The sequence below is a fragment of the Bubalus kerabau genome, chromosome 14, assembly GCF_029407905.1.
Source record: "Bubalus kerabau isolate K-KA32 ecotype Philippines breed swamp buffalo chromosome 14, PCC_UOA_SB_1v2, whole genome shotgun sequence".
Classification (NCBI taxonomy): domain Eukaryota; kingdom Metazoa; phylum Chordata; class Mammalia; order Artiodactyla; family Bovidae; genus Bubalus; species Bubalus kerabau.
In genome coordinates, this window is record NC_073637.1 from 23,975,925 (window position 1) to 23,995,079 (window position 19,155).

At 43.6% G+C, this 19,155-nt stretch overlaps 1 protein-coding gene across 8 annotated transcripts in view; it reads left to right on the forward strand.

Annotated features, from left to right (window-relative positions):
• The window catches only part of RGS20 (regulator of G protein signaling 20), a 49,765-nt gene that overhangs the window by 27,494 nt on the left and 3,116 nt on the right, over positions 1-19,155 (forward strand). For 5 of the 8 annotated variants that reach the window (XM_055545986.1, XM_055545987.1, XM_055545994.1 and 2 more), the window contains one exon: positions 16,804-16,952. In XM_055545986.1, the coding sequence (XP_055401961.1) occupies positions 16,804-16,952 (149 nt within the window). Of the gene's footprint in view, positions 1-11,458; positions 11,497-12,929; positions 13,076-13,364; positions 13,478-14,257; positions 14,553-16,803; positions 16,953-19,155 lie in introns of those variants that run through there. The other 3 variants (XM_055545992.1, XM_055545989.1, XM_055545991.1) reach the window with 3 other exon arrangements.

Consider the following 19,155-nt stretch of genomic DNA (forward strand, 5'->3'; position numbering starts at 1 on the left):
GGTCTTGCAAAGTTATTCACAGGAATGATGTATCTACCATGGAAAGTCCTAGGAACTGCATCTGCATCCTTGAAGAAGGAGACCATGGTTCTCTCCAGTTGTGAACTGGTTATCTTACGCTCAGTTTTGCATTTCTGTACACTTGTTCATAGATGGAAATCCAGGGCATTAAGCAAGGAGTGACTTTCTAGCAGGCTCCTAAGTCAGTTCAGCAGAACTGAGTTTTGAAATCACATGTATCAAGTCAGATCCCCTTATGATTATCATGTGAATCATGGTCCAACTGGGAATACAGCAGATTGGTTTGCTACAGCACCAGGTGACTCACAGGGTGAGCTTCTATTCAGATTCGTATAGTGTCAGCAGCAGCTAATAGGGGTCAGTCGAGTCAGAGCCTAGCATTCAGTACATTACACGTGAGTCACTGACTCCCCAGCACTTCTGAGATGGTCCCTGAATGTTAACTTGAGCAGCCACTTAAAGAGACAGCACTGCATGGCGTGAGTTAGTTCACAGTACGACTGAATGGGCTTCTGCAGCAGCTGATCACAGCCAAGCCTGATGTGACTGAGTGCGCAAGGTAGTGTTCCGAAGTTACAAATTCATAGAACCCAGCTGATTTCATTATAGCTATTTGTGTGGGGAGTCATTTGTGAAGAATGAGCAATATGCTCCATTACCTGGTAGTGATATTTCACTGGAGTTATTTCAATGATTATTACAGCTGATTGACCTTGCTGGTTTGGGAATGCTCAATTTCCAGTTATTAATAAACTTTACACTATAAAATCCTTCTCAAGTACGTATCAGTGTTTGGATTTTAGACAATGGCATCTCATGCAAAGTCACCTTGCAGTTGGACTTCCTAATGTCTTGGTTTGACTGTGTGCACCTCAGTCCAACAGTGAAGTGGAGGAAAACACCTTGTTTTCTTGATTTTTCTCTGTTGTGCGCCTGTCACATCTGATGCTAACTGGATGCTGTTTGCTCCAGAGCCAGAACACGAGTCTGTGATACCCATCCATTCTTCTAAGGCAGCAATACATGCAGCGCTCCCAAGCCTTCTGGGGCTGTTTGACTATATCCATGCAAGCTTGTATAGCTGTTCTGATGCAAGTTGGTGGAAAAAATTGTTCAACCCACACCCTACCCAACCCTTGTAGATGACTTTCATGTCTGGGGGGAGGAGGTTGATAATGAGATTTAAGGTTTTGTATTTATTTGGCTGTGTCCCATCTTAGTTGTGGCACATGGAATATTCGTTGCATCATGTGGGAACCTTCCTTCCCACCTACAGATTCTTTAGTTGTGGCACCTAGCCTCAGTAGTTGCAGCCCTTGGGCTTAGTTGCTCTGCAGCACGTGGGATCTTAGTTCCCTGACCAGGGATCAAACCCACATCCCCTGCATGACAAGGCAGATTCTTAACCACTGGACCACCAGGGAAGTCCCAAAATACAAATGATTTTTACATTAAGTTTCCTGTTAGGGCTTCCCAGCTGACTCAGTGGTAAAGAATCTGCTTGCTGATGCATGAGACACAGGAGATACGGGTTCAGTCCCTGGGTCAGAAAGATCCCCTGGAGGAGGAAATGGCAACCCACTCCAGTATTCTTTCCTGGAGAATCCCATGGAAGAGGAGCCTGGTGGGCTACAGTTCATGGGGTCCAAAAGAGTCAGGCATGACTGAGTAACTGAGCTTAAGATGGAAAAGTAGTCCTGGGGGGTGGTTGGGTGGTTCCAGAGTTGCCGGCCTCTTCAGCCCCTGGCCAGGGGGACAGCGCTGTGGGCCTACATTCCTGAGGCCAAAGACCCTGCTCAGAGTTCGGTTGCTCAGCATGGTGGGGGCCATTGGAGCCGGTTTTGCTGGTCTAGCCTCCAGACTCTAAGAGGTCTGCCCTCCTTACAGCAATGAAGGCACGAGAACTGTAGGGTCTCAGGACTTCCTTGGTGGTCCAGGGTCAAGACTTGGCCTTCCACTGCAGAGGGCACAGTTTTGATCGATGGTTGGAAAACCAAGATCCACATGCTGTGCAGTGCGGCCAAAAAAAAGGAATTATGGGATCTAGTTTTACAACAACCTCAGTTCAGTTCAGTTCAGTTCAGTCACTCAGTCGTGTCCGACTCTTTGCGACCCCATGAATCGCAGCACGCCAGGCCTCCCTGTCCATCACCAACTCCCGGAGTTCACTCAGACTCACGTCCATCGAGTTGGTGATGCCATCCAGCCATCTCATCCTCTGTCGTCCCCTTCTCCTCCTGGCCCCAATCCCTCCCAGCATCAGAGTCTTTTCCAATGAGTCAGCTCTTCGCATGAGGTGGCCAAAGTACTGGAGTTTCAGCTTTAGCATCAGTCCTTCCAAAGAATACCCAGGGCTGATCTCCTTTAGAATGGACTGGTTGGATCTCCTTGCAGTCCAAGGGACTCTCAAGAGTCTTCTCCAACACCACAGTTCAAAAGCATCAATTCTTCAGCGCTCAGCCTTCTTCACAGTCCAACTCTCACATCCATACATGACCACTGGAAAAACCATATCCTTGACTAAACAGACCTTTGTTGGCAAAGTAATGTCTCTGCTTTTCAATATGCTATCTAGGTTGGTCATAACTTTTCTTCCAAGGAGTAAGCGTCTTTTAATTTCATGGCTACAGTCACCATCTGCAGTGATTTTGGAGCCCCCCAAAAATAAAGTCTGACACTGTTTCCACTGTTTCCCCATCTATTTCCCATGAAGTGATGGGACCAGATGCCATGATCTTCGTTTTGTGAATGTTGAGTTTTAAGCCAACTTTTTCACTCTCCTCTTTCACTGTCATCAAGAGGCTTTTGAGTTCCTCTTCACTTTCTGCCATAAGGGTGGTGTCATCTGCACAACCTAGAATTTATCAAATTCTCATTAGAGCTAAGTCTCTGCTGTGGCAAATAAGGCATTTATAGACCTTTAAATGACCTTTAAATGACCTGGAAGTTCTGTGCTGTACTTGTGGTAAAATGAAGTACTTGCTTATCAACAAAAATATCTGAACAGCTACCAGACCAGGTGGAATAAATGTGGGTTAAACAAGGGTGAAGAAAATGGTACAAGAGTTATGAAAAACGTTCGCAAAATCTAATAACATGAACAACTTGCCTGTTCAGGTTAAACACATCATAAACTAACCTCCAAAAGATCTCTTCTGTTGTCTTCTAATGATGTATTCAAAATCCTGAGGGTATTGAGCTATAAGTTCTAATTGTGATAGAGCACTTATCTGTTAAAATATATCAAATGTAGCCTGAGAATGAGGAGACTGCATAGAGAATATTTTTTAATGGAAATTGTTCCTTTATGAGCCTTTTATGCATCCTTTAGGATGGGGTTTTATTCCTAGTTCCCTATGTCTGACTGCTTTATGTGGTCACACAAAAAGAGATGAATGGCTATGGTTCCCTACAAACAGTCTAAAATGCATAAGCATTAAGCATTCCAATTCACTGAGAATTTTTTCAGTTTTGGATCTGCTTGTTCAGCATATCTAGCCATCTAATACTTCATGCCGGCAGGGCGTGAGGTGGTGGGGAACCTAAAATTCATGACATATTTTGGTGCAAATTGTAGAAAACCAAAACAGAGATTCTGTCACACACGTCCTAAGAACAGCAGACAAAAACATCCCAACAGCTCAGCCCCTGGAACTGTCTTGGGAGCAGGAAGGCACTGTGGAACCCAGGTGAAGGTGCTCTGGTATGTTTGTTAGCCTGTTCTCATCAGCAGCACACCTGCTGGAAAAGGACTCCGGAGGCATCCACTGATGGGCATCAAAAAGCAATCCCAGTCTGTCTAAAGGTGGCCTGTGTACAGCTGTGGGGTGCAGAGCGAGGCTCTGTGAGTGGATGGTGTAGACCTGAGTCAGTGTGGAGACTGCCCCACGGAGTAAACAGAAGTAAGGTGTGCTTACTACTCCATCTGCTCATTCAAAGGGGAAACTGCACATAGGTTGGAAATTATGGAGAGAAAGCTGCCCTGATAAATAGTTAAGATTTTATTCTGGTGTCAAGAATTACCATCAATGGCCACAGGAGGGGGACTAACCAAGACTGGATTCTAGATAAAAAGAGTAAATATTTTGGGCTTTGAGGGCCATGTGGTCTCCATTGCAACTACTCAACTCTGTCAGTGCCCCTAAAATCTGTGCGGGAGAGAACTGGAGATGGACTGCCCACTGGCCACCGGACTTACTCTCTAGTCCTTTACATACAGTGTTACTTCTGATCTATAATCTAAATGTCAGCGTGGAGTACCACTACCAGGATCTTGTAGGAAACGGCCTCTAAAAGAGTAAGTTCAACCAAGAACAAGGACATTTCTTAGAGTGATAAGGCACTCTCAACAACAACAAAAAAATTCAGGACAGACCACGAATCTAGTGAAAAACAATTTCCTATAGGAGATAAAATCAAAGGATCTAATTTAAGTTTCCTTTTGGTATCCACCATTTCAACACTCAGCATTTTCATACAAATGGGAAAACTTAATGACAGTTAGCAAGTCCCAAAAGTACTAAAGCAGTGACCTAAATGGGAAGGAAATCCAAAAAAAGAGTGTGGACTTATGAATATGTACAGCTGAGTCACTTTGTTGTACAGCAGAAACTGACACCACATTGTAAACTATTCGCCCTAAATAAATAAATAATTTTTAAAATTGATGCAGAAAAAAATGACACTGGAGGCAGGAAATAATTAAGTACAAATATTTTATTAAATTTGATATAAAATATTTTTTAAAAGTTGTAATGAAGAAAGGAGAGGGAAATGATCCACACAAAGATTTTGTGGATGGGCGCTTAGACTGGGAAGGCTCTTAGGGATTCAGATTACAGCCTAAAAGCTTTAACAGGACGGGAGCTGAATATTTCATATCATTTATAATAGGATTATCATCACAGATGAAAATTCAACTGATAATGTACAAGAGGCCAAGTCTGACTAGCCAACCTTACCATCCAGTCACAGATCGTGGAGAATTTCCTATGGCAACAAGTAGAATTTGTGGGGGCAAAAAAAAGAGATAGAAAATTTGCCCAGACAGACCTGAAAGGAGAAAAGCCTGGGTTAGTGACTTACGAACACACCTTTTTGTAACTTTTTATTATGCTTGGTTTGCATGTACATTAATACATTTCATAACCCATCTGCTATAACTGGTGGAAAAGAAGTTCTTCAACCAGCAAATATTCCTCCAGGCCTGATGTGTATGAGGTTTGTGCTCAGTAAACACAGAATGGGTCAGGAGAGCCCAGACTGGACCAGACTACAAGACTGCAAGGGAGCTTCAGGAGGACCCTCTGGGTTTCCCTGGTAACCACCATTTGTCTCTGTTTGTACAGATTGAACTTGTTTTAGATTCCACATGTAAGCGATACACTCTAGTACTTTTCTTTCTGTCTGACTTACCTCACTTAACACCATATTCTCAAGGTCCATCCATGTTTTTCCCAAATGGGAGAATATCTTCCTTTCTTGTGGCTGAATAATATTCAGTCCTGTATATATATACCACCTCCTCTTTTTTATCCACTCCTCCTCAACGGGCACTTGGGTCGTTTCAACATCTTGGCTACTGTGAATAATGCTGCAGTGAACATGGGTGTGCAGATAAGATATCTAAATCTTGTCTTCATGTCCTTTGGGTATCTACCGGAGTCGAATTGCTGGATCATCTGGTAGTTCTATTTTTAGTTTTTTGAGGAACTTACATATGGTTCTCCATAGTGGCCACACCATTTGCATTCCCACTAACGATGCATCAAGTTTCCTTTTTCACCACCTTGGCAATGTCTATTGTCTCTTGTCTTCTTGATGAAACTGATTTCTCTCTTAATGCTCTTCTGCTTTCATCAGCATTTCAGGCACTTTCATAGAAGTGTGGACTTGTAGAGGCTTTACATTCACGTGAAATTTCTATTCACATTCTCAGGGTTTCACTGAAGCCCACGTAATCCATGATACCCTCCAGGCTCTAGTTTTATTTAGATTTTAAAGCCAGAGGTAGAGATGAAATATGTATGAGACTGAACAGAATCCGGACTTATATGGCATTCATTGCACTTACCCATTGTCTTCCCTATTAAGTAAAATCTGAATTGTAATTAGTTACATTCTGTTCATTTTTGTTTCTCAGGGTGCACTTTGGGAACCCACTTCTTCCCTGTTGATTGTAGGAAAGGCTATAAATATCGAAATTCTCTGGGCCAAAGAGCACTCGAGTGCTTTTAACCGAGAAAGAGCTTGCATTCCTGACCTTGGTGCTAAGCTGTGTGGATAAAGGAGAGCATAGGGATGCTCTCCCTGGCCCAGCATGTTCATCTGGATGCCCCACTGTAACATGGCATGCAGGGAAAGGATTTCCATGGCACTTTCCCCCCAAATACACACTTAAAGATTTGTGATAAATACCATGGTTCTGGACTGTGATGTAGCATTTCCCTCTGAAGCCAGGCTCTGGTCCCCACAGGGACCACGCTCCAGTGCTGTGGGATGCTCCATTCCTGTCTCCCCAGCATCACCTTCATTCTTGGCATCACCACCACCCCCCACCGCAGCAGCACAGCACAGGCACTAGTCCCTACCATCTTCTCTCTCCCTTCCTCCTTGGATATTTTTCTTTTTTTTTTTTTATAAATATTTATTTACTTGTTTGATTGTGCCAGGTCTTAGTTGTGGCATGTGGGATCTAGTTCTCTGACCAGGGAACAAACCTGGGCCCCCTGCATTGGGCAGATAGTCTTAGCCATTAGACCATCAGAGAATTCCCCCTTGGATATTTTTCTTTTCCTTTTCTGATGTGTCTCAACTTTCAGTCATGGGATGGCTTTATCATTTCCAACCAATGAACACTGTCCACTTAGTTATTGTTGTTGTTGCTGTTGTTCAGTCGCTAAGTTGTGTCTGACTCTTTGCAACCCAATGGTTTATAGCCCTCCAGGCTCCTTTGTCCATGGGATTTCCCAGGCAAGAATACTGGAGTAGGTTGCCACTTCCTCCTCCAGGGGATCTTCCCAGACTAGGGATCGAACCCGCATCTCCTGCATTGGCAGGTAGATTCTTTACCACTGAGGCACCAGGGAAGCCCAGTTGGTTACTATACCTGAGTCAGTGAACTTGATGAAACAGGAAGCAGGAATGACAGCCACCAGAAGCACAATGCAGGCAAGTGACTTATGTCAGATGACACCCATTAGACATGCGCAGTTTAAGGACTGTTAGTAGATTCAGAGTGGGTAACTATCGCTGTTATCCACTTGAGAACATTTTCACGTTTGCATCATTTCAAGAAGAAAGCCACCTCTGTCAGCTGTCCACCCACCAAGTCCCTTTCTTTTGCAACCCCGTTCGATTTTAAACATTCATTTGTCTGTGTTGAAAATATTTCTTCCTGTTTTTTCTGTAATTTGCAATGATTGCTCAGAAATTCTTAGAGAGCCAGGTGGCTCAGTGGTAAAGAATCCACCTGTCAATGTAGGAGACGCACGAGATTCGGGTTTGATCCCTGGGTCAGGAAGATCCCCTGGAGGATGAATTGGCAACCCACTCCAGTATTCTTGCCTGGGAACTCCCATGGACAGAGGAGTCTGCCGGGCTACAGTCCACAGGGCCACAAAGAGTGGGATGCAACCCAGCACGTGTTCCTTGCTTTGAAAGGAAGCAGTAAAAGTTGGCAGGGATTCTTACCCAAACCTGGCACATTCTTTACCAGTTTGAAGATTGCCTGAAACAGCCCTAGAGACAAAGATTTAGTAAATCCTGAATTATTGCAGAGGTGCCCTGGGCTAAGCAATCATCTACAGTCTCCTTGAGAAAGTCCCATGGCCTCATGGGGTAAGGAATGCCCACGGTCAACATTTCAATCAGTACTTGCAAAATACACTGTAACTGTTGATTGGTCTTAAGAAAGACCAAGTAAAAGCATGTATAATTCATTTATTTCCTTCTGATCTACTTTAATTTCCCAAAGGCAGTTGCAAAAGTTGAGTTATACAATATGTTCATTTAATAATGACAGAAGAAAAGCACATCACTATCATAAAAAACCTCAGTGTGGTTCGAGTTACAAATTCGGTGACAACCAGATAAACAAAATAGTAAAGATTTCCATTCAAAGTTACTGAAAAACAGATGGTCACTTAAGTAGTTCTTTTAGAAGGTAAGGACAGATGTGATCATCCATCTGGAAGTAATTATAATTCTAAAAAAGTCTATTATTATTAAACTCTCAGTTGATTTCCCCTACTAAAATAATGAACCAGCTTTTCCTTAAAATAGACCCAAAATTATTCAGGCAATAAAACCAAAAGGGAGAAAAATTTGAAAACTAGAGGACACATTAAGATCTCTGGCTAAAACTGGTAGGTTACTAAACATTGATAGCTTTCTGTGTCCTGTGAAGTGGAAGACACAGATTTGATTTGACTTTTGGTCTATTAACTGTGCTGAAGTCAATGCAAGTAATTCTAGCTCTTCATTAATATTTCATGAGCTAGAGTGAGTTGGACTTTTTTCTGGTGATGACTAGACCACAAGGTTCTCACACTTAAAATCAGCTGACTTCAAGATCCCACAAAACAGTAGAAACATCGTTGTTGACAGGATTCATCTTATTTCTCAGCTGCTAATAATAACAACAGGTGGGAGCCCTGGGCAGGCAGAGGGCCTGTTTGTGACTTAATTAGCACCAGCTGATTGGTGTTTATGCCTGGAGTATGTGATTCAGAGAAAGCCAGGTTCACCTGCTGCTATTTTCTGAGTGGGTAGCTAACTCCAGGGAGAGTTCTGCACTGCGTGATCCATCCACCCTCTACTTTCAGCTGGTCTGTTTTTCAAACTCCACTGTGTAAATTCTCTTTTTCAGTTGATTTACTATGTTGTGTTAATTCACACTATACAGCAAAGTGACTCTTTTGCATTTCTTTTCCATCATGGTTTATCCCAGGATATTGAAGATAGTTCCTTGTGTTCCACAGTAGGACCTTGGTTATCCATTGTGTATATTCTTTCTTCCTCCTTCCCTCCTCTCTCCTTTCTTTCTTCCTTCCTTCCCTGAGTCTTCATTGCTATGCGAGGGTTTTCTCTAGTTACAGCAAGCAGGGGCCACCCTCTACTCGTGGTGCACAGACTTCTCTTTTCAGGGGCTTCTCTTGCTGTGGAGCTCTAGGATGTATAGGCTCAGCAGTTGGGGCACACGGCTTTGTTACTCCAGGGCACGTGGAATCTTCCTGCACCAGGGATCAAACCTGTGTCCCCTGCACTGGTAGGCGGATTCTTAACCTCTGAGCTATGAGGAAAGTCCCATTGTGTAGATTCTTCAATGAAAGACAACAAGAAGCCAAAAAAGACTTCTTGTCGGATTCATCAGCCTCAGAGTCACTCATCCTTAGAAACAGCTCCTCTGGGTTCTGGAAGCCTGCATGCCTGGCATACCAGACTGCTCTCTCCTCCCTCACGAGTAAGGATGTCTAACAGTTCCTTTCCCCAGCTTGTGCCATGGATTTCTTCCAGTTCTACCAGGAGTGAGGGGCTCGGGCTGAGAGGGTCCTGGATCACAGCTTCCTCCACCCCACCCTGGAGTGAGTGCAGACCCCAAGGAGAACATGTGGCAGACCTACCCTGCCCTCCACCAGGTACCACCACTGAGCACTCCCTGGATGCACTTGTCCTGCAGGCGGGGTCAGAGCAGAACCTAGAACTGACACACATCTGCGAAAAATCATCCTACATCTGGGGGAAGGATGTTATTAATAGAAAGAGTTTTCCCAGGCTGGGAAGACTTAGAAGGCAGAAAGACCGAAAGGAGGCTAAAATTAGGAGCAAATGGGGCTAAGTCCTCAGAAATGTTATTGCAGAGAACAAGGGAAAGAGTGTCTCGGGAGGATGCAGAGAATGTTCCTGGAAGACTGTTCTCTTGATGATGTTGGTACCCCTTGAGGGGAGCTCAGGAAACAGCTAAAGGGAAATGAACAGGTGTGGCCATGGAGGAGAGGAGCTCTGTTCTGAATTCAGAGAAGCAACAAAACCCTGATCCTTTGAACAGGCTCCAAGAAATACTGGGAGAGACTTCCCTGGTGGTCCAGTGCTTAAGACTTCCTCTTGCAGTGCAGGGAGTGTGGTCAGGGAGCTAAGATCTCACATCCTACCTCGGGGCCAAAAAACCCAAAACATAAAACAGAAGCAATGCTGTAACAAATTCAATGAAGACTTACAAAAATTATCCACTTAAAAAAAAAATCTTTAAAAAAGTATTTGTTGTTCAGTCGCTCAGTCATGTCTGACTCTTTGAGATCCCATAGATTCCAGCATACCAGGCTTCCTTGTCCTTCACAGCCTCCCAGAGTTTGATCAAACTCATGTCCATTGAATCGGTGATGCCATCCAACCATCTCATCCTCTGTCACCCCCTTCTCCTGCCTTCAATCTTTCCCAGCATCACATAAAATATTAGGAGAGCTCTTTGAGGGTGAGACAGGAAATCCTGTCGAATTAATGTCCTAGCATAAAGTGTGTGCTGCTGCTGCTCAGTCACTCAGTCGTGTCCGCCTCTTTTGCGACCCATGCATGGACTGTAGCCCATCAGGCTCCTCTCTCCATGGGATTTCCCAGGCAAGAATACTGGAGTGGGTTGCCATGCCCTCGTCAAAGAGATCTTCCCTACCCAGGTATTGAACCCATGTCTCTTATGTCTCCTGCATTGGGAGGCAGATTCTTTACCACTTAGCTACCAGCAAAGCCCCATAATGTGTGTGAGAGGTGGTCAGATATTATGGTCTAGGCGGGAGCATCTCCATTGATTAGCTAGTAAACTTTTGTAAGGGACTGCTTTGGTGGCCCAATGGTAAAGACTCTGCCTGCTAATGCAGGAGACTTGGGTTCTATTCCTGGGTCGGGAAGATCTCCTGGAGAAGGAAATGGCAGCTCACTCCAGTATTCTTGCCTGGGAAATCTCATGGACAGAGGAACCTGGCAGGCTACAGTCTACGGGGTCGCAAAGATTCGGACACGACTGAGCAACTAAACAACAACAAGCAAACTTTTGTAAAGAGAACTTTCTCCTTATCAACTCTTAGTTACCCTGGAGTCACGTTTGTGTTGGAAAAGACAGGATAAAACCTTGATTCTCTGTCAGTATTTACCAGTTTTCAAAATCAGTTGGTTCCCTAACATTTTCTAAAAGTAACAGTGAGTGTTTTTGCATCACTGTGAAATCACAGATTCACACACATCTGATTATTTTTCATTGCAGTTAATATTTTCTTTCTGATACTTAAACTTTCCCACACTTGGCAGGGGCAGCCTTGTTTATATTAGCTCATGGCTCCCAAGTTTAGCATTTTTATATAGTCAAATCTGCCAATCTTTTACGGTCTCTAGGGGGAAGAGTAATTTTGTCATGATATGTCGAAGCATCTCAAGTATGAGAGCCTAGTCACCTATTAAATGAAGGAGTCAGAGCTACATGTCCTGGTAAGATTTCTGATATATTTTTAAAGCAAAAAACATAAGGCACAGAGTCATACATAGCATCCAAGGCTGTTTAGATAAGCATTACTAAGACTGTGTTTTAAACTAAAATTAATTACATGTTCTTATCATCATAGCAATGGTTCTGGAAGGACTTCCCTGGCAGTCCAGTGGTTAAGATTCCTCACTTCCAATGCAGGGGCTGAGGGTTCGATCCCTGGTTGGGAAATTAAGATCCCAGATGCTTCGTGGCACAACCATAAAAAGATAAAGAAATGGTTTTGGAAAGAATCACATCAAAATCTTAACAATGGTTATTTGTGGGGCTGGGAGAAGGATTAAAGAGTTCAGCAGAGCTGTGATTTCTCTGTGTGCCTCTGTGTTCAGCATGGAAGCCTGGTTGAGGGTTCATCAGCATGTATTACTTTTTTTGTTGGGGATTTTCTTTTTTTTTTTAATTAGTTTTATTGGAACTTCCCTGGTGATCCAGTGGTTGAGACTCCACGTGTCCACTGCAGGGGGTGTGGGCTGGATCCCTGGTCACAGAACTAAGATCCCACATACTGCTCAGCAAGGCAAAAAAAAAATGTTTTGTTTTCAAGTTCGGATTTAAAGTTTTGTCTTTGATGAAATCTTATATCTGCAATTACATTTGCAAATAGTTTCTGCATTTGGGGCCAAAAGAAATGAAAAACTGATTGGAATATCTAAATACCTAAGTATATATTAATGTTTATAAAAATATCATATTAAGTCAGACAGAGAAAGACAAATGTCATATGATATCACTTACATGTGGAATCTTAAAAAATGATACAAATGAACTTATTTACAAACAGAAATAGAGTCACAGATGTAGGAAATAAACTTATGGTAACCAGAGGGATCGGGGAGAGGGATAAATTACGAGTTTGGGATTAACATATACACAGTACTGTATATAAAATGGGCTCCCCTGGTGGCTCAGATGGTAAAGAATCTGTATATAAAATAGGAAAAAAGGACCTACTCTATAGCACAGAGAACAATATTCAATATCTTATAGTAACCTACAATGGAAAAGAATCTGGAAAAGATTATTCAAAGTAACCAAATCACTGTTGGGCACCTGAAACCAACACAACATTGTAAATCAACTATACTTCAATTTAAAAAGTGGTTAAAGTTTTTTTTTTAATGTAAAATATGTACAGTCTCAAGGGAAGAAGCATAATATATGCACACACACGTGACTCGGAAAGAACATGAGTCACGTGTGCATGTGTATGTGAGCAGTTTGTAGATTCTAGTCGCTTACACCCTGTCAGCTAGCCAAGGGGCCATGGAAAAGTCACTTACCTCCCTTGGCCTAAAAATTAAGTAGATTAGATCACGTACAGGTCAAAGTAAACATCATAACTAGAAATATTGTCACATTAGTGTATTATAAAATGCAGGCGTCCGAAAAAAAGAAAAATGCGTGTGTCTGCGCTGAGCTGTCAAATTTCTGAAGAAGGCCCTTGGATTGACAGACTGGCATGAAGAAAGACAATGGGCTTGGCCACCCGGGCTACAGGTCCTTCTGAGGCACCTCAGGGATGAGGTAAGCCTCTTTAAGCCTTGGTTTCTCCACCTGAGAAGAGGAACTAATAACTGTCTTTCTTGGCTCACAGAAATGTGGGGAAAAATACAAATGAGGTAATACATATGAAAGTCTCCTGTAATCTGTGAAGCCCCATAAAAATATGAAGCATTGTTCTCTTAATTAGCCTTGAATATTGTTCACACTTGTAAATGTGGCCTTATTTGGGAAAAGGGCCTTTGCAGATGTAATCAAGTGCAGATGAGGCCACACTGGACCAGAGTCTCCTTATAAAGACCAGGGTGTCCTTGTAAAGGGTGTCCTTATAAAGAGAGAGCACTCCCGACTTGAGGGGGAGTTTGTCTCTCAAATTTCCTTATGTTCTGGCATGACTCTTTCAGGGCCCATCACTTCTTACTGATGGTAAGATCATCCTTCTAAAGATCGCTGGGGATGGTTTTAATGTTATGTCCTTGAAGGTTCTTGGTTCTCCTTTATCAGGCCCTTGTCTATGATTCTACAGCTTAGAATCAGGCCCTTTTAAGAGAGATTTTTTTTTTTCCATCCAGTGCTTGTTCTTTCATCATATTCCCTATTTGTAATTGAATAATGGCTATTTTCAGAATTTGGAAACCATAATGAAAATAAATAGCTATTCATGGAATCCAACCGCCAAGTTTAAGTTTATAAGAAAATAACTTTTCTGAGAGAGTCACTGTTAGGCTAAATTTTTTTATAACTAGTTACTCCTTTCAATTCCAAATTACCAAAGATTTTGATCAAGATTAAGAATTTGCTTTTTTTTTTTACACTTGATCTTGAAAAGAGTTCTCTTAAATGTTGGGTTCCTGGGAATGGAAAAGCCATGTTTGAGTAGGATGCTCTCTTAGTTAAGATCTAAATATTTAATAGGGCTTCCCCAGGTGGCTCAGTGGTAAAGAATCTCCCTGCCAAGCAGGAGACGCGGGCTTGATCACTAGGTTGGGAAGATCCCCTGGAGAAGGAAATGGCAACCCACTCCAGTATTCTTGCCTGGAAAATCCCATGGACAGAGGAGCCCAGTGGACTACAGAACATTTAATAAACTGCCAACCTGTTTTTTACCATTTCTTCAGGCTGCCATACATTATAGAAACAGTTTCTGAGGTCACTGACATTGGTTTTACATTCATCTAACTTCTAAGCCTCTGGACCCTCAAACAAAGGCTAGTTGCTGGGGCCTCATGCTTGGATCATGCCGACAGACCCTGAAATTATGGCCAGTAGTCTGCGCCACACATAGCCCACAAGAGGAATAGAATGGCAGTGTCAAAGGAGTACTGATTCTGTGTTGCTTAGAGCAGATGGAAATGAAATGTATTCAGAGTTCTCCCACACATATGATGGAGGCCAAAAAAAAGATGCAGAAAGCTCGTCTGGTAAATCAGACCACATATCAGTGTCTGAAAGGATGAGCTGAACATATGACAACGGCATATTTTTAAAATCTTGTATAAAGGTAGGTATTTAATATGTTATTAGTCTTCATATTAATTAACTATGACACTTGAAAAATTAATTCTCTACAAATATTTAGTGACACTTACGCAACTCTCCCATAAGTTACTGCATGTTTGCCTTTTGAATAGGCCTGCAGTAATTGAAAGCGTCTTAGTCAAACAATTAAGATAACCTATAATGATAAGTTGCAGTAAATTTGAAAATGGAATGAGAGCGATGGCTTATTTGGACTTTGTTTTAATTATCATAGTTTTAATGATCATAGTTTCATTATGTGTTTGAAATGGGAAATGAAAAATACCCATACTGACTCAAAGAGAGGAAGAAAGTATGAAGAGAACAGAAATCAAACTTTAAGACCCAGTCTTGCAAAGATATTGAAACAGGAGTCTCTTAAAGCCTGCTGACATGACCACGTCACGATCCTTTGTTTTTTTTTCTTTTTTTTTTTTTTTTGAGAAACAACTGGGATTTAAAAAAATATATGATTATTTATTTATTTTTGGTGGTACAGAGTCTTTGTTGCTGTTCAGGGTTTTTTCTAGTTGCAGTGCTCAGATTTCTCATTTTGGTGGCTTCTCTTGTTGCGTAGCACGGGCTCTAGAACGCACGGGCTCAGAACGGCAGGTCCTGGGCTCTGGAGCACAGGCTCAGTATTTGTGGCGCACTGGCTTAGTTGCTCCGCGGCATCTGGGATCTTCCCAGACCAGGGACTGAACCTGTGTCTCCTGCATTGGCAGGTGGATTCTTGACCAGTGAGCCACCAGGGAAGCCCTGGGATTTTGTTTTTAAGGAGGCAAGTTGCATCAGTACCTTTGAGAAAGTAACAGTTACCTAGAGCATCCGTGGTTCAAAGCTGATTAGTCTGCAGATTGTGCTGGCTTGTCCTTGCCCCTCCACGTCCTAAATAAAGTGAAAGCATTGTCTGTCTCTGGCTCCACTGAAATGCCACTGATGCGGTGAGAATTGGGTCCACCTGGAAGAATGGACTGCCCAGGCTGGTGCTCTGGACAGGTGTTCTGAGCATTGTTGTGCCTGTGGATGAGGGACAGTACAACCCTCTGATGGGTCCCTCGTTCTGTCCTGGAACTTACATCCCTGTGTAATCAAAAGACGAGGGCTAATCCAAAGCTGTTGTTAATGAGTTTTAATTCATAAAGAGAATTTAGCCTACTCAATATGAAAACACATAATGAAACTATGATAATTAAAGCAAAGTCCAATAACATAAAAAGGTAAGTAATAGTAAGAATAGATGGAATGGAATAACAAATACAGAATTTAATTCCAAAGACCTATTTAAGGTTCTTTAACGGGACTTAAAATTTTTTTTCCTTTTACTCTGCCAACAATTTTTTAACCACTGTATCAAAAGTTAAAAATGGATTCAGACATTTCTCTTTCTTACGCTGCTTTTATAGTTCTCTCCTCTAGCTATTCCTGTAGTTCTCAGGAAAGGGGAGGGTTGAAGGGGTTTCCGGTGGCACCATGTCTGGGGGGAAGGCCAGGGCATCGTGTCTATAGGTGGCAGCACGCTTGTGGAGGGGGCGTCACTGTCTCCTGGGTGCACCCAGGGCATCACTAGCAGGACACAGGCGCGGCTCCAAGAGCTTTGCCACTGTGATCGTCAGTGCAGTTGCCCCCACATGCCCCACGATGTTGGTCCAGCAGGGGTGGGGTTGGGGGGACTCAAACTGGGATGGGCACCTGTGGGAGGTCCTCACAGTGGTGTCAAGGGATGTCCTGTCAGCATCCACCTCCTTGACCAAACTGTGAGCAACTTAGCGCAGGGACCTCCATTCGTTGTTTCGCTACTAGAATTGATCACAGCAAATGGCAGATTCTAGACAGTGAATAAATGGTAAATGAGTGGATTCTAGGGGTTTCCCAGGTGGCGCTAGTGGTAAAGAACCCACCTGCCAATGCAGGAGACATAGGAGACACGATTCGATCCCTGGGTTGGGAAGTTCCCCTGGAGGAGAGCATCGCAGCCCACTCCAGTACTCTTGCCTGGAGAATCCCATGGACAGAGGAATCTGGCGGGCTAAGTCCATGGGGTCACAAAGAGTTGGACATGACTGAGTGACTTAGCACACACGCATGAATAGGTTCAAAGGACCAACTTTTACCAGAATTAGCAGAGATGACAGGATAGAGTCACACTGCATCTTCACAATGACGCAAACAGTGGAATCTCCAGCTTACCTGGTACTAACTCTGTGCCCCCCACCCCGCTTCTCCTGTTGCAGCCAATGGGGTCAGAATGGATGGAGATGCGGAAGCGGCCTGTGTGCGCAGCCCAGGAGCCCGCAGCCTGCGCCCCCGGCCAGCCCGGAGTAGAGAACCAGGGATCCAACGCTTGCTGCTTCTGCTGGTGCTGCTGCTGCAGCTGTTCCTGGTAAGCTGGTGGCATGCTTCTGATAAGAAAACGGTACCTTCAACAGTGCCAGCTTATGATGATTTAGTAAGTGCTTTCTAAGCAACTGCTGTATGGCTGACACCGATGTGGGTTTTGTAAAGGACCATAAAAACAACATAACAAACAAAAAACCAAGATGAGGGCTTCCCTGGGGGTCCCGTGGCTGGGGCTTTGTGCTCCCAATTCGGGGGCCGGCGTTCGATCCCTGGTCTGGGAACTAGCTCCCATATGCCTCAGCTGAAAGATACCGCTTCCTACAGCTAAGCCTGGGGTCAGCCAAGTGAATAAAAACACAAGGTCTTCCCTGGTGGTCCAGTGGTTATGAATCTGCCTGCCAGTGCTGGTGACACGGGTTTGTTTCCTGGTCTGGGAAGATCCCACACGCCATTGGGCAGCTGAGCCCACAGTGACTGAAGCCCATGGACTCTAGGGTCCCCAATAAGGTAACTGCTGAGCCTGTGTGCCTCAACTACTGAAGCCTGTGCACCTAGAGTCTGTGCTCCACAACGAGAGAAGCCACCACAGTGAGAAGCCCATACCCACTGCAGCTTGAGAAAAAGCCAGCGTAGCAACAAAGACCCAGCATTGCTAAATTTTTAAAAATAAATAAATATTAAAAAAAAATAAACAAGACAAGGCTGCATCCTAGCTCTGAAGGGACATAGTCAAGTCCCTGAAATCAGGCTAACTAATATATATCAAATGTCTGAAGAACAATCTAAGCTAGCTGATGGTTGAATATTAATATCTGGGCAAAAATGGTGCCTAGATTGTCAAAAAGGAGTGAACTCAAGGCCCTGTACTTGGAGATAAAGAGTTTTTGGAGGAGTTACAATTTAATCTGAGTCTTAAAGATTAAGGTTATGAAAGAACATGAGCCTGTATTTTATATTCTGCTGCTTCTGTTCTATTAATATTGTTTTTAATAAAGAAAATTATTAAAATTTATGCTGAACAGAGAGAGGAAAAGCTAAAAATATAGGCTAACTTACTGGGAGAGGAAGATACACTTTCATTGCTTAAAAAAGTGATACAACTTGACTGTTTGAGTTACTGCTGAAGATCTGGAGAAAGGGGTATGATTTACACTCAGAAATCACATGGGCATTAGATTGCATCTCTGAAATCTTGTATATGAAACATACCTCATGCCAACCAAATGTGTATGTAGCTTTAGCCAATGAAACCATTGTAATTTACTTGGGCTTGACTGCAAGTTCGACCCACACCGTGCAGAAGAAGAAACCCTGGGATCGATCAGTGACAGAATCACACGAGGTGATGACGGGAGCTGAAGGTTGAAAATGAAAAGTCCAGGACAGTTTGTTTGGTTTGCTCCTGCTTGCCTCGGGCTGGCATTAATTTCCAAGAAGCTCCACTCCGGTGGGTGGGCCTAGAAGTGCGAGCCTCCGAGGATAGATGGGACCCAATGCTGGGAGGTCTGTCCATTTGGGACAGAACCCCAGACTCTGGGGGGAATACAGGGCTGAGTGGCCTGGCATTCGAGGCAAGCCTTCAGCCCTGAGTAGGAGTCTCGAGGAGCCAGCAGGGGACCAGAGGAAAGGGTGTGTTAGCAGCCCCTACACCAAAGCATGTCCAGGACCCCATAGTGGGAAGGAGATCCCCCAATGGAGAAGAGACCACATTTAAGCCCCCTTTTCTGCACTTTTCACTCTGCTCATCAGGCTCAGTGAGATGGTACCTGAAAGATGCTCAGAGATGTCCCCATGAATGTGGAATGACGCTGGCATTTATCCTATCTACCCAGTCCCCCATCTGCTGCCTTGGGAGGCATAGGAGGCAGGATCGTGGCCTGAATAAAGTCTGGGACTGATGGTGTGGCGAGGGGGCAGGTGGTGGGGGGCACCAAAGCAGGCTCCTCCTACTAGTAACAACTAAGGTGAATAAAATATAACTCTATGCCTGGACATCATCATCACGGCCAGAAACCAAGTATCATGTGGTATGTGCGTCTGTGAAAGGTGAGAGCAATGTCTTCAAAGTATGGGAGCAAAGTAACAGAAAACTTAGTCAAACTATAACTCAGGAAGATGTCTCCAAAGAAGATGGACAAATAGCTGGTAAATACTTGAAAAGATGCTCAATGTCATGGGTCATTAGCAAAATGCAAATCAGACACACAGCACGATACCCTTCGTACCCACCTACATGGCTAGAATTA